This window comes from Mastigoproctus giganteus, chromosome 6 (assembly GCF_048544385.1).
Source record: "Mastigoproctus giganteus isolate SK-2022 chromosome 6, ASM4854438v1, whole genome shotgun sequence".
In the NCBI taxonomy this organism is placed as follows: domain Eukaryota; kingdom Metazoa; phylum Arthropoda; class Arachnida; order Uropygi; family Thelyphonidae; genus Mastigoproctus; species Mastigoproctus giganteus.
In genome coordinates, this window is record NC_143580.1 from 70757304 (window position 1) to 70772772 (window position 15469).

Genomic DNA, 15469 nt, shown 5'->3' on the forward strand with positions numbered 1-15469 from the left:
CTGTCCAATGCTTCGCTTCACTATAAGAGACGCCCAGTTACATCTGCTTTTTCTCCAAAAGGATAAAAATTTCCTCTGTCAAGTCAGCTTACCTATTAAAGAAGTTGGCACCTACGTCTAAATATCACACAAATAACTGGGAAGGACAGAGAGAGAGAGAGAGAGAGAGAGAGAACTCTTCCTTTATGCTAGTTTATGTTACTTTGTAAAAATATAAACCAGTTTTTCAAAGCAACTTTTAAGGTTATCTCTCGAAACGACAGTCATAAAACGTATCATATTTCTCCTTGTAAAAAAAACTCCTTCTGCATCACTTTACGTTAATTGCATGGTGGTTTCTTTAAAAGAGGGAAGGGAAGAGAAGATGGCAAGGTTTATAACTCTGACTTACCAATGCATTATTTTGCCGTAGATGGGTGAAACAGTTATTGTTTATGTAAAATTATGCTCACTGCAATAATGGCCTATTAAATCCCCACAAAGTACTTCTTAAAGTCTCCATAAAATACATCCTCTTCTGGTTATAAAGTTCCTTTTATCATCATCACGCATGCTTGGTGTAAATTCATAATGCACGATACAAATGTAGCTTTTTTATAGGTGTTCTCTGCCTGTACATCAAATAAAACTTTTAAAAAACGAAATAGTACACTAAATGAAGTATAAATACTTTAATTGTTCAAATTTTTAATCTTAAAAATGTATACTTAAATGGTTATATGATTATCTTCTCCGATTTGCTAAATGGAGGACTGGTGCTTAAATCCTCAAATCAAAGTGAGCAACTGCGCACACTCCAAATTCTCTCCACCAATTAAAAAACCCAAATGATATTTAAAAATATTTTGGAGTTAATTGTGCGAACTGAAGCTTTCTGCTTCTGTGAAGAAACCCAGAGGACCCAGAGATAAAAACCTAACAGTACAATGGATCTGGTCCTGTATTAAGTATACAAAATATACTATAAAATATAAGAATATAATTCTTAACTTTAAAGATTTATTTTTGGTGTTGTTTTTCAGGTACTTCGTATACTGTTCTTCGTTCAGGTGAACTCATAGTTCACGAAATCAATGATAAAAGACATCGATGGACCTATCGCTGTCATACTCGTAATACCCTGTCTGGAAATATCATCGTGAGCCCCACATCCGGTAAAATTATTGTTACAGGTAAGGTTCCTTCATTCGCATTTATATTTTAATCAGGATTTCTATTATCAATTTTCTGCACGATTATTAGTTATTTATTACTATTCGGAGTAAATCAAATAATCCAGACAGAGCCGAAGTTAACAAATATGAATATTGGTTAAAACCGCATCATGTAATCTCAATCTGACTGATGAAAGAATCATAAATGCTGTCTTCGGTTATCTTCAGCCTGACATTCGTTATTTTAATTCTCTCTAACATATTGATCATGCTAATTTTCCAGGAAACTTCGAATAGCTGAAATGCTTTGTAAAATCATTAAATCAACGAGATCAATGTAAATCCAAGCTTATTATAAATGCTCCACAGTTAGAAATGAAACAAAATATTAAATTATCATTAAATTCTATACTAAGGGAAGAGCAAAAGAGATCAGATACTTCAATTCGTAATCACTTGACGTGATTTTTGGTGTGCATGCGGGAAATAATCTCCAAAGGCAACAGAATTTCTATTAAAATATCAGTTAGTAAAAGTACTGGATGCAGTGAGACAAGAACAAGTGTATTCGTGTCAAACGGCACCAGGGGTTTTCCACATCCTCATTTTTGCGCAAGGTAATAGAGAGGTATCTTTCTTGGTAATTTCTTCTGATCGGTTTTAGTCGTGCGGCATGTCCATTTTTGATGCTGTAGTCTTGAGTGTCTCCTCAAGACTACATCATACGTTGTCTTTTGGTACGAATGTTATTCTGGTGATGAGTACTTATCTTTGTTCCTCATAGCATTCACATTTGTGCATATGTTGCCAGGTCTCCATATTGCCATAGGTGCAAGCTGGGTCCTCCGTCAGTCCGACTGCATTCAGTTTTGCATTAAAGGGCCCATGGCCCGTCAGGAGGAAGGTAGTGTTCAATCCCGAGTAGAACCATTCGGGGGCTATTGGATAGGTCTTGTCTACGTAGAGTATAAATTTACGTGTGACTTCACCCTTGGTTGTCTCTTGCCATCTCCTCTGCCAAGCTTCTTTCAGGTGTTCCATGATTTTCTGTTTTTTCCGTTCGGTTGTTGTTTGTAGGGTCCAGTGTAAAAGTGTCAAACGTGATCATCGGTGTTCCCTTTGCCAGGTAGTACATCAACCCACATCTCGCCACCTCCAGAGAGAGAGTTCCCACCAGGACCTGCAGCGCGCAGGTACTCACCGTGTTACACGTCCTGGTGATGGTGAAGAGTATTTTTTGCTGTGTCGTTTCGAGGATTCTTTTATTTACGGCGGTTCTTCCTTTGGCGTACCATACTGAGGCCCCATAATTAATTGCTGGGGCGAAAATCGCTTTATAATAGAGGGATAATGTTCGTTCTTTTGTTTAGTCCCCAGTCTCTGCGTATTACTCTGACCACTAGCGCTACGTATTTTCTCAGTTTCTCCTTCAGATATAAGAGGTGTTGCTTAAAGGACAGGTTGGAATCTAGGATAATGTCTAGGTATTTCATATATTTTGCTAGTTTGATTGTGCTTCCCCTTACTTTTATCTGGGGCGGCCGTCTGTTGTTGAGTGCTCCTCTCAGCAGAATTGAGTTCGTTTTGGTCGGGGGAAATCTCCAGTGTATGCAGGGTTGCTCGGTCCTGGAGTATTTGTAGTGCGTGGTGGTTCACACGGGCTTCTAGTTATGATCTAGAGCTCGCTGCCACCGTTAGGACGAGATCATCCGCGAAAACTTGTGCGTTGACATCACCCAAGTCAAGTGCCAGGAATTGATCAAAAATAATGTTCCACAGGAGCGGCCCCAGGACAGATCTTGTCAGGCTTCGGAACGGTGCCATTACCCTGATTTTTCTGTCAGAGAGGTAGGATCTAAGGCAATTATATAAATTCATGGGAATTTTGCCACATGCCCATGGCGTGCATAACTGCGGGATCTTGGTCACTGTCATTTCTGGGTTGCGGACTATAACTGCTTCCCACGGCGTATCTTCGTCGTTCTGTACTATTTTAAACCTGAGTGGGTATCCCCTAACCTGCTTCATGTGAGTGTAGGGCTCTTGAATAAAGATGAGATCCGCATTGTCTTCTGCTTTTAGGCATACTTGGGCGACCACTGCTTTCGCACGTTGCGCATTTATTTGGTGAATTTTCAGCACTCCGTCTTTATAATTTTTACGTTGCGTACCCATGATCGGTTCTGAGTTTGTATGTACATTTGAACTTTTGATATGTCGGACATTTTGGATTTCTTATGGAATGCGTATAATCTACCCTTAGTAGCTTGCAGTTGACGCATACGGGGTCTTTTGCTTTGTCTGGGCAACTACTGAAGTTGTGCCCTTTCGGAGCAGTGGCCACACGTCGATTCGGTTTGATTACATGAGTGTGTGTCCATATTTGCAGCACCTAAAATACTTTATTATAGCCACGTGTTCTCTATACCTGTGGCTACTCCACTCTATATAAATTGTTCGCTGTTCTCGCAGGACTTGCCAAGCCTCTGGGGCTAGCTCCACTACCCAGTTACAGTTTCTGCTGCTTTTGGCCCTTGTTTTATACTTGGGCATGACCATTAGCTTTTCATCCCTCTCCGGTAGTCCTCTCTGTAGGTTTTCCTTATAGATTTCCCTGGTTAGAGTCTCGGAGGTGATGTTTTGGCCCACATCAAATATTATGACAGATGGCTCTTTTCTTCTTAGGGTTTCCCGCAGTAAGGCCTAAGGTTACGATCTTTGCACAGGACCTGATTATTTCCGCTTCCTCCTTGGTCTCTGTTTCTGTTAACAGAGACCCTGGGTTTCTCCTTTTCTTTATTGCTTTAATTCAGGTAGCTCCGAGGTCTTTCCCCAGGTTTTCCATTACCTTCATTTCTTCGCTTGTATGGTCATCTTGTCCTGTTGGCTTTAGGATGACTATGTCGGGTGTTGGTAGACGTGTTCTTCTCGAAGACACTGTTGCAGGCTCATTTATGTTTGCAGTGGTGGTTTTGCTCCTCAGCGCTTCTGAGTAGGTCGGGACGCGCTGTGGCATTTCTCTTTCCCCGCCTTGCAGGTATGCCTCTAATGTGGCATTTATTTTTTTTCGTTCTCTACGTGGGTTTTGTACAACATAGTTTCCAGTTTTGTCCACAGTGAGACAATATCTGCCGAATCGTTGTTGTCACTCGATTGTTCTGCGAAGATCTCCTACAGAGCAGACCTGAGTATGAGAATCTGGTCTGGTACTGGACCCCTAAAGTAAGGTCTAGGGTGTGCTTTTCTTCAGTCATCTCGGTCAGTTGATTTTGTTATTCCAAATTACTTTTGCTGGGGTCAGATTGCGACCTCGTTTCCTGTTCAGATTTCGGGACAACCGTTTTCTTGTTCTTTTTCTTTGAAAGTGGGGCCGGCTTTTGTTCCTCGACGTCGTCCTTAGTGCCATCAATCAGGATGGGTTCGGGTTCTTCCCCGATGTTATCCTCGGTTTGAGTTGGGCTTCCGAAGGCATTTCTGGCCAGGTCGGAAAATCGGGTATTCGGATTAGCGGGATTCTGCTTATATATCCTTGTAGCTGATTGAAAAAAGAGTAAGGTTGGTAGGCCATACAAGTTCATGAGTTGTATGGTTGTCACACAGTGTCCTGGCAACGCTTTCGGCTAGCCCACGGTCACGTGGGGGGGGAGACCAGCCAAGTGTTAAAATACCCCTAGAGCAGTGGGATTACTTTCCTATGGATTTTTCTGGGGGCGCCGAAGACTATGGTGACATCTCAAATGTCGAAAAATGCACCTGAGAGAAGAGTCCACACCACCATGGAAAGTTTATGGGGGGGGGGTCGCTGAAACATAATTCATTGTCTTTTAAACACAGCTTGTTGGAGCAGCTTTTGCTCTGGATATCACAGATCGGGACACCCTCCCCAGTCAAGTACAGGGTACCAACGTGCCCTCCGCGTTCTGATCGGTGCGTCTCTATATCCCTGCTGCCAGCCACATGGTGACCAGTGTAGGTCTGGCAAACAAAGGAAACAGATAAAAAACGCTGGTAAGTTTTAAAATGCCAGTTAAGTACTGAAAAGTTCCTCACCTAGGGAGTCCACTGTAGTTTATAAATCTCTGAATACAGTTTTCCTGAAATAAAAGCACTAAGCACACATAATTTAATCCAAGAATGCCTGTCGTGCTGGGTGTGGGACTGACATATCCATTTGTGGTGGAGTGGTGAACAGTTACAGTGATCGCTGGAGGAGTGAAAACGTCTGTGCAGTCTGATGAATTTCATTTTGCAATGGTTAGCTCCACTGGACAAACATGGATATGAAGCATAATTGTTAGTTGTTTGAGATTTTTCACGGAGGAGACCAAAAGTCACCAAGTTCCAATACATCTTATAATTACAAATTAGAATGAATATTCTATGTTATAGACCCAACATAGAATATTCATTATATTCTATATCGGGTCTCCTCTTTACGAAAAGGAGAAAAGAAACAGTTTTCGAGGAGGTAAACGCCACGCACTTCAGTCCAAATTGGAGCGACTTGATTACAGTGTGAAAAATGGCCATAAAACCCCTCCCGCTCAAGACAAAGCTAACTCTGGCCTTATCCACACTGATCCACTGGATCCAGAGTGCACAATTCCTTTGTATATGCCCATGACAACAGTATTCTGGTGTGGACAACGTTCTCATCTCGCAGTACTAGTTCTTTCAATATCCTTTGAGAGCGCTGTCAATCCTTGGATATAACTAAGCGGTGTTTATCTAAATATATGGAAAACCTTGTAGAATGCACTATTTTCACTTTGAATACCTATGGAATCAATACCAAGGGGGACTGTTGTCTATGCAATCCTTAAACGGTTTCTCTACCATTTGGAGAAGATTGGATTCGAATCTCGTCAGAATGGAGGAATTTTTATCAATTAGGGCTATATTTAGCAGATCTCAGATTGAGGGAATAAAGTTGTCCATGAGATATTATGAGCTTTCTGCCTGCACGTAGTGCAGATATAACATACCACAAAATAATATGGACCAAAGTATTATAAACACTTTCTAAAAATAAGTCTCAGTACGAAAGACAGAAGACTGTTGCTTGCAAAATTTCTAAAGAAGTAGCTCCTTCCTCTAATATTTTGGTAAAGTAGTTTATTTAACTTTTTTTTTCAATTGCTGTTTCTATTTAAAAGCCTTAAACTTTAAATTAAAATATGCATCGGTTAAAATTATAATTAATAAAAATTTAGTTTATTTTTATTAAGTACAAAAATTATAATTTTTTAGTTAAAGATTAAATATAAAATTAAGTATTATAAAACGTATTTAGGGATATTACAGGTCTAATGCTTTGCTAGCATTTTCTAACAAGCCAAAGTAGCTATCGTACATCAGGACTGCAGAGGAAAAACCTGTGCCATTTTTCCCCCTTTTTTTTAGAGGCACAAGCTACCTTAACGTACAAAACGGCAAGTTGAAAAACCCCATCAAAGTCCCCTCAAACAGCCCCTCTTTTATAATCGACTAAATGATTACTCATGCAAGCGAAAACTTTCTTGTCCATTAAATTTTTACACTGACGAAAGATAATCCTTTGATGCAACTAACGTACCATCATTAAACTTTTACATCAGGAATATTAATGTGTCCATATTCTTGTCACCACTTTTTATTCGTTTTAATACCGAACCTCCCACATACTGGGCAGAGAAGTAAAAGAGATCTATTCTTGGAGGAATATATCGATTCACTTAGCGCCTCCAGCTAAAATGCCATTTTTCACAAGATTCAGTGAAATGTTAGAGCTCTAAATAGTTGATTTTAAATGTCACCGAATATAACTTAAGTTCTCATCAAATGATACCGATCAGAATTTATAGATTGCGTAATCTATATTGTTAAGTTGATCTAAAAGTGTAAAAAGGTTCATTTTAGAGCTATCGATATTTTAAATAGCTTCAACTATGCAAAGGACTTGGGAATATTCCACTGGAATGATAGATAGGCTAAGTAAGAAAGTGAGGTCAATTTTAGGATGGTTAGTTATTGGTTTATTTTTTTTAGCCAAGGCAACTAAAGCCACAAGGTGTCGATGTATCATGTTTTTAAATTACATGTATTGTAAGGTCCGTTTACTTGTTCTGCTGGATGAAAATCCGAAGTGTTTTTTTAAAGGGAAACGCAAAAGTTCCTCTCGTCTAAACGACTCGAACCCGGACCTTTTCCGCAAGGTGCAAAACTGCGATCGCAGCCATTGCGCTAACCGGCAGGATTTTTCAATAAAGCTTCAAAGCAGTTTATTCTCGATTTGTGGGAGTACAGTGTTTTTTTTTTTATCATAATCATCTACATTTTTATTTCAACGATTAATCAACGTTGTTTGGCGCATGGGCAATTATGTACCACGTTTTGAACAGCAATCTGAAAGAGAGAGAGATATGCAACGGGTTGATTACATCTTCCATTTGCCACTTTCTATTCTAAATTGCTTTGATTCGTTTATTTAAAAATTGAAGAGAAGGTAACTGGGCTTTTGGTGAGTACATAACACTTCTTTGGATGCAAAATAAAAAAGTGAAAAATGAAATTTGAAATCAGCAAACTTGTCAAAGTGTTGACGTTTTAAAGACCATCAAATAGCCTTCCAATGGCTGTCACCAAGCTGAGCCCATATTTCTTCGTGGCTCTGAAGAAAAAGAAAAAAACATTTCACCGAGGCACTGACCTCGGTTGAGATGGTTATAATCAAGTTCATTGCTCATCATTCTTGATCCTTCGGCGAATAGATTGCTTCTAAAAACTCACAACAGCAACTCCTTATATTTAGGTCACTGTATAAATGTTGCCTTCAATAGCTTATATAAAATCTTTGCAGACTACTTTTAAGAAACTCACGCTTATCCCGGTTGCAATGCAGAGGCACGTGTCACTTCTCGTCATCCAACTGAACGGCACACAATCCTCTGAAGCAAAAGAAAGATGTAAGTTTTCTTTAGCTGCTGTGGGTTTTTTTTCTTTCGGTTACCGCTTAACGCAAAATTAGCTGCAAAAATAACTTAAAGATTTTAGTTCATCTTTATGATTCAAATTCCCATATTAAAGGGACTCTGTTGGTTAAATGCATTTACTGTGAGGAAACACCGTATTATAGAAAGGAGGAAGCACTTCTACGATGTTTACCGTAAAAGGCTCCTTCCAGTTTCATTTATTTCCTTTAGAGTTGATATCCAGGCAGCTAAGGCCACAAGGCATCAGAATTGTGTTTGAAACTCGTTTTTTGTTTCATGGTCAGGTTGTCTCTTATGATGACCGCTACTTTTTTTTATATGATATGATGCATCAAAGTTTAAAAAGTCTGTGGAAAGAAAAGCTTTAGTGTATCGCAACATACCATCTTTATTCCGGTGTCAGACAGACCTACCAATTACAAACCAACTTCCACAGAAGAGTCTTCTGAAATGGGTGTTGGATCTGGTGAACAGGATAATTAGAATTCAAAGTCCTATCGAAGTTAAGCTCCAAATTTCCCTAATCATCAAGAATTCAACAGACAGGGACTCGGGTCTGACTTTAATTTAATTGATGCACAGACACTTTTCCAAATGTAGCAGTTGCATTAAGAATTTTTTCTAACTTTATCAGTTTGAGTTACCTCAAGTGAAAGGAGTTTTTAAAAATTAAAATTAATCAAAAATATATATCAACAACAAATCTCTAATTTGTCAATATTTTCAATAGAAAATGATCTTTTGAAACAAATAAACATAAATGAAATAATTAATAAATTCGCATTTCTTAAAACAAGAAAACATAAATGTGTATAATTTTTTTAACATTATAATTTTCCTTTTATTTTATTGTTATGATAGAGTACGATTACTGTGATTTAGAATTTAAAGTTTATTTCCAGAATTTCAAAATGATTTTGTTATTTTTGTTTGTAGTTGCATTATATTATTTGTTTTAATTCTTTTCTTTTTAAATAAATTAATAATTGTAATTATTTACGCCTACATGATACTGGCAGCTCTGGATATGAGAGGTCCTGTTTCTGTGGCAAAGACATAAGCAGTTCGGTGGAGCATTTTGGTTTTATTTTTAAAATAATATATAGTTTTACAAATTTTTTCCAGTGCTTCTTTATTTCTGATCTAAACAATACCGTGTTATATTACTTAAATGTCAAAGTAAAAATAAATGAAACGCCCATGAGGAGGAGGGTTTTAATGACAGACGTGGAGAAAACTGTTCTGGCTTATCCACTGGAGTGAACGGAGCATAGGGCTGGCATCACCTGTCGAAAAATAGTGATCGGCACGAGAAATCTTTGCTTCATCACGAGCCACTTTCAGTTCATGATACACCTGCAACAGCGCCATCAATGAAGATTTATAAAAACAAACGGAACAAAAACTAATTACCGATGGCAAGTTCTTGATCGGCTAGATGATTATAAGTTTAATATCTGTGATGCGCTTATCATGCTACCTCCAGTAAACATGCGGAGTTGGTTTGTTTTTGAATAAGCAGAGAATTAATACCATGAGGTGGAAAAATATCGTCTGTAGTCACCAGTAAAATTAATAGAAGTTAAAATGCGTATAAGTAATATGCATTTAAATAATGACATGAATGATTTTACTAGTAGGAGAATTTCTCCAGTAAATACGGTAATACGAAACCGCTTTTCCTCCATTATATTCCCTTAACTGTTTTGATTCGCAGTTCTAATCTTTACCATTTAACACTGTTAGCGAACACTGACCAGTATTAAATGACTTCTAAAAGCTTCGTCTCCCCACAATACTATTTTAATTAAAACACTTTGAGACATCTTTCTCTTAATGTTGACAAAGCAACCAGATGTGGTGACCTCGACGACCGCTTTTGTAAAAATGTGTACGCATCACTTTCATTAGGTGCGAGAGGGGGTGCAGTGAGAATCCGAATACATTGTGTAGTTAATTGAAAACTCCAAGAATTTAAAGAGTTAAATGAGATTTGAAAGAGCTTGTGAATAATTGCTAATTACACAAGAGTAACTGTTGGACTACGTTGCAATTGTTGAACGTTAACTGTGGGTCCAAACATTAGTAACTCATTAAGTGGTTGAAAACCTAGTTAATCTTTCTGACAAACTCCTCAAATAACTTAATTGACTTCGGGACTTTGTTTATGTAGTAACTGGCTGATGAACATGCACGACACTGGTATTAAGAGCGCTCGCAATTTCCCCCCTCAAAGGTTAAAAGATCACGTGATACGTCATGAAACTACACGCTGGTTAGCGGTCCGATACCAGTGATGGGTCGCAATCACTGCTCTTTCGGTTTAAGAATATTAAATTTATTTCATTGCTAGGAAACGCTATTTGCATACCGATTGCATGTCGAAAGGACGAACAATAACGAAAAAAAAAAAAAGAAAGGAAAGAAACGATAGCAAGAATCGATAAAAACAAACCAAAGTAGGTCATTGTTTTTCAATCTTTGTTGATGGTCGTGTAAACGAATGGTGTTTTTTTTTTTTTTTTTTTTGATAGGAAAACGGGATTATTTATTTACCCAGTCTGCATTAAGCCCCTTCCGGGAAACTGTTGTGGTGGAAGCACTCAGATATTCTACTATGAATTAAAAAATATATATCAACGAGTCTACAGTCCTACAAAGCATACAAAAGCACTAATAACTCTCTCTAAGCAACAATTATTAGTTATGTTCCCATATCAACAGACAATGGTGACACCTAGTGGCTTAATAGCAAACCTATTCCTAATGCAAATAATTAAAATTCCGTTCTGCGCAGTTGTCAAAAAATGCAGATATCGTTGAGATTGGCTTGGATTCGCGTTCATTTTTTTACAGAGATAAAAGGGTGTTTTAAATCACCCTGCACAGTCCTGAGAATTAGTTGTTTCTTCGCTAATAAAATAATAAATAATTAAATCGTCTTTAAAGATTTTCACTTGAAAATATGAATGTGACATTCGCATACGGTTAAATTCGTATCTAACAAATCAGTTGTACACATCAGAATCATCTGACAGATGCGCAAAACACGTGTCAAAACAGTCACCGAATAAAATCTGTCTAAAACAAATAGGCTTGAACCAATTATAGCATCCACAAGAGACAGCGTCAGTTAAGCGTTGTCGCTTGCGAACAGAGGACCACAAAAGATTATCTAAGATTAACTAATTAAATTTCGTACACGTCACATGCGAAGATTCTAAAGATAATGGCGGACAACGTCTGTTAATACTTGACGAATTCCATACGATCGCGGTCTGCTCGCGTGTAATCCCTTAAACCTCCTTTAATTACAACTCTGTCCTTCATATTAAATCTCTATTCAGTATCTCTCGCTATCCGAAGAAGGCCATACCAAAAATAAAAAAAAAGAGCCAGCTATTTGTCAGATACCATTTTAGATTAGCGATCTTGTGCACAAATGACGATGACAGGGCATATTACCAATGACGCAAACAAAGTTTCATTCTGTTCGTCTTAATTTTGTATCTGGTTATGTAGATTCGCTTGCTTTGAAGTCTCCGTGCATCTATCTGGAGAGACCATAATTACACACCTTCTTATCCTTAATTACCCCCGTCTTTTCGATTCTCTGAACACTATATGGCACTTGGGAAACCCTTAATGTTCCCGCAAAGCATTTGGTTTGCATGATGGAAGCTTTGCATTCACCTTCCACCTCATTGTTTCGTGTTTTCTTAAACACGAGTCTTGAATGATGGCTTGGCATTTCCCTGTTGCCTGTGTGGCCGCTTATGTTTGGGTAAATGATTGTCAGAGTCGAATAACAAATACAAAATAGGTATTGTTCCGGCAACCGTAATTATTCTCAGATGCAACCAAGTTGTTTGTACTTTAAAGCGCTTTTGTTGGACGAGTCAATGCCATTCTGCTTCCGTCACCACCAAAATCCAACGCGAATATTTTTCACTTTGAACTGGATTCGTTAAATATCACAATCAACCAGCGACGCGTGTTTTAATTTAATTACGATTAAGACGCAAACGGCTTAAGACGATTCGTACGTACTTTGCCTTTTCTTTTGGTAGAATTGGCAAAGAAAGAAAGGAGTTACAGAAGTTAGTGAAGCTGCTGAAATAGACTAACATTTTCAAATATCTTATAAGATTTGTTGGTGAGAGAATCCTAGAGAATCCTTCAGTAAGATGTACTTGGACCCAATTACTTTTGGCGCTTTTCGAAATAGAATAAGGTGTTGTAGTATTTCTGCCTTGGCGCATTCAATGTGATTGTGTGTGTGAGAGAGAGAGAGAGAGAGAGAGAGAGAGAGAGAGAACAGAATGGCTCGATATGACACATTTAAGTGGTCCAATGCGATGTGCATCTGACTAATACACTGGCTGGTCCTATCATGGCAATTCGATGCACCCTAACCCTCTCTAATATCGCAGTTTTGTCAACAGGTGTACTGCCTTTGAATAGCAGACCATGCAACGCCCTCGTTCTAATTGTAACGGCCGAATACTAGATGCGCGAGAACAGTCCTAAACTATTCACTCGGAATAATAACTTCGTAATCGATGCTCGCTGCAATAATAATATCGACTCTCCACATGTGGGCAAAGCCCTGCCACCTGGTGGACAATTTTCTAAATAAATAAACTGAGTACGCGCTTGATTAAATGGTAAATGAAATAATGGAAATATAGACCTCTCTGAGGAAACTTCTTAGACGTTTAATTGTTCAAAATATTTTCCAATATGGCTGCCATGGTTTCTGGAACAATTTCGTTTACTCTCCGATTTTCTGAGAGACAGCACCCACCTCTTCAATATTCTGTATCAACTCATGTCCGTTGCTGTTCTAAGGAGCCATATTACTAAAATCCAACACTGAAAGCTACTGTTTTCGTAATAAACACCCGCTGAACTATTAACTCTCCATCCGTGTATTCTATAATGCAAGTTCTTCTGTTGAGACATTAAAGGGACGGTTACCTGTAATCTGCTAAATTGGACAGCTTTAATTGCCAGGTAACATACTGAGTGGATAATGAAGATGAAGTCTGTGCATGGATTTGCACGCATAGGTCATGGAAACTCTCGCCTCATGTACATTGGACCGTGTCGTCACTTTGGGGAGTTCGTGGGTTATTCTATGTGTATTCAGTCGGTTCCATTACTGGTAGAAATCCTGCGGGTAATTACCATTTCAGAATTTCAGTGTGGACCCATATTCTTTACCGAAATTTGCCGTTGGTAGAATGTACGGAAGACCTGTTTATTTAAATGGCTAAACTTTAATTACAGTTGGTCTGTGCTTCAGCCCATAGTGGAAAAGATTCTAAATTAAGAGTCCAAAGACCGAGAGAGCGTGAAAGTTTAAGTTAAAAATATAGAATGAGAGGAAGATACAAAATAAATGAAGTGAAAAACGAAAGAGACGTGTACAAGTTTTAAGAGAGATAAACGTGGAAAAGAGAGCTAGGATACGCCATCTTGTAAAACATTATAAGGCGATTTAAATCAATCAGAGCAGCATTTTGTCTATTCAAAAGGCATTATCCAGCTGTCGAGAAAGAACTTTTTAAATATGGCTGTCTACAGTCGTTTTATTAAAGAGAGATTTTTTTATTAGAATTTTATTTTATAAAAGTTTAAATTTCACATCGTAACTTAGATCATTAATTCGCTACATCGGCTTTGTCAGCGAAAAAGTGTCCCTCAATAGCGAATTTCAGAACCCTAAATGGAAATGCTCTTTGAAGCACATCTGATGCAAAAATACACGATTAGATTCTCTTGAATGAATTTTAGAAATAAAAAGAAAAGTATAGTGCTTTAGATATTTGGAGTAATAAATTCTAAATTAACTTTTCGGCGATGTTATTTTCTAAAGTAGTTCAATGCTAAGGCAACTCGTGGTTAAGGTAAAGTTTGCTTTGGTGTGATAGTAGTAGTAGTAGTAGTGGCACTTGATGCAAGAAAGCAAGTGTAGGAGCTTATGCAGCATCAGCCAAAAAAAAAAAAAAAAAAAATCACACCATACCCTCCAATTGCCTGTCCAGTTCCTCCTTAAATTTATTTAACCTATCAACTTCCACAACGACAGATGGAAGTTTGTTCCACCAATCAACTACCAGCTGGCTAAAGGCAAATTTCCGCACATCTATTCTACATCTATCCTTTCTTAATTTGAACTTATGTCCCCGTAGGTTCGTATTCTGAACAAGTGGGAGGATCCCATCAGAATTCAGCGTGCTCAACCCATTCAAGGCCTTATAGACCTCAATCAGATCACCGCGCAGGTGCCTAGTCTCCAGCCACTGCAATTTGCAGAACTTAAGCCTCTCTTGGTAAGAGGATCCCTTCATTCCCCTCACCAATCGTGTTGCTCTTCTCTGTACACGCTCAAGCAAATCTACATCCTTCCTAAAATGAGGCCTCCAGACCTGTACGCAGTACTCAAGGCGTGGCCTGACCATTGCCTTATAAAGAGGGACAATCACCTCCTTTTCCCTGCTAGCAAAATTCCTATATATCATTGACAAAACCCCATGACCTGCCCTAGCAGCCTGTCTACATTGCTCAGAAAACTTCATATCTGACTGCATTAAACCATTGCTTTAATGCAATAATTTTGAACTCTGCGCACCACAGAAACACATGAGAGGACAAGAAAGTCTTCTACCTTTCTTCCTGATACTTTTTCCTTAGAAAGTGTACAAAATGACAGATAATTATAGAATAGTTAACTTCCTTTTCATACCTTCGAAATAAAACTGCCAATATGCATAGTTTTCGCCTTTAAAACTAACACAAAATTCCCATTTCTACCTTTCTCATTCCTCAAAAGGAGAAGGACATTAAACAAGAAAACTCTCAAGTAATAAGAAAAAGAAAAGTCCTCTGGGAGCTTCTAAAACGCTCTCGAACAATACTGAAATAAGAAGAAAAGTCCGCACTATCCCGTAACTCTCGTGAAAAGATGCCGAGGTTCTGCGACAGGAAGATTTAAAATACAAAAACAAAAAAAAACAATGCCGACACAAGCAATAGCGACATGTGTTATGAAGACTAATGTTTTGCCGCAAACGTAAAGCCTGAGTGAATGTTTTGATTGTCGCTGTGAAAGAGCGTTAAATACAGGAACAATGGCTTCCAACATTTGTCAAATTCTTGACACCACTGCAGTGGGCATACGGGTATTTTGAGTCAAACGGCGTAAAGTTTAAAAGAAATACTTAACACTTCAGAAACTGGAACTGCCGAGTCCCAGCTCATTAAAAACAAATAATGGCATTTGGCCTCTTTTCAAATTCGATACGCACATCAGAAATGTTTGAAAAATGATAGATGGAA

The 15469-nt window shown here is 38.3% G+C and overlaps 1 protein-coding gene across 3 annotated transcripts in view; it reads left to right on the forward strand.

The window, feature by feature from the left end:
- LOC150084400 (cell adhesion molecule Dscam1-like) overlaps nucleotides 1–15469 on the forward strand; it is a 266709-nt gene that overhangs the window by 143517 nt on the left and 107723 nt on the right. For all 3 annotated transcript variants that reach the window (XM_090376031.1, XM_090376032.1, XM_090376033.1), the window contains exon 4: nucleotides 1023–1172. In XM_090376031.1, the coding sequence (XP_090232157.1) occupies nucleotides 1023–1172 (150 nt within the window). The remainder of the gene's footprint in view (nucleotides 1–1022; nucleotides 1173–15469) is intronic.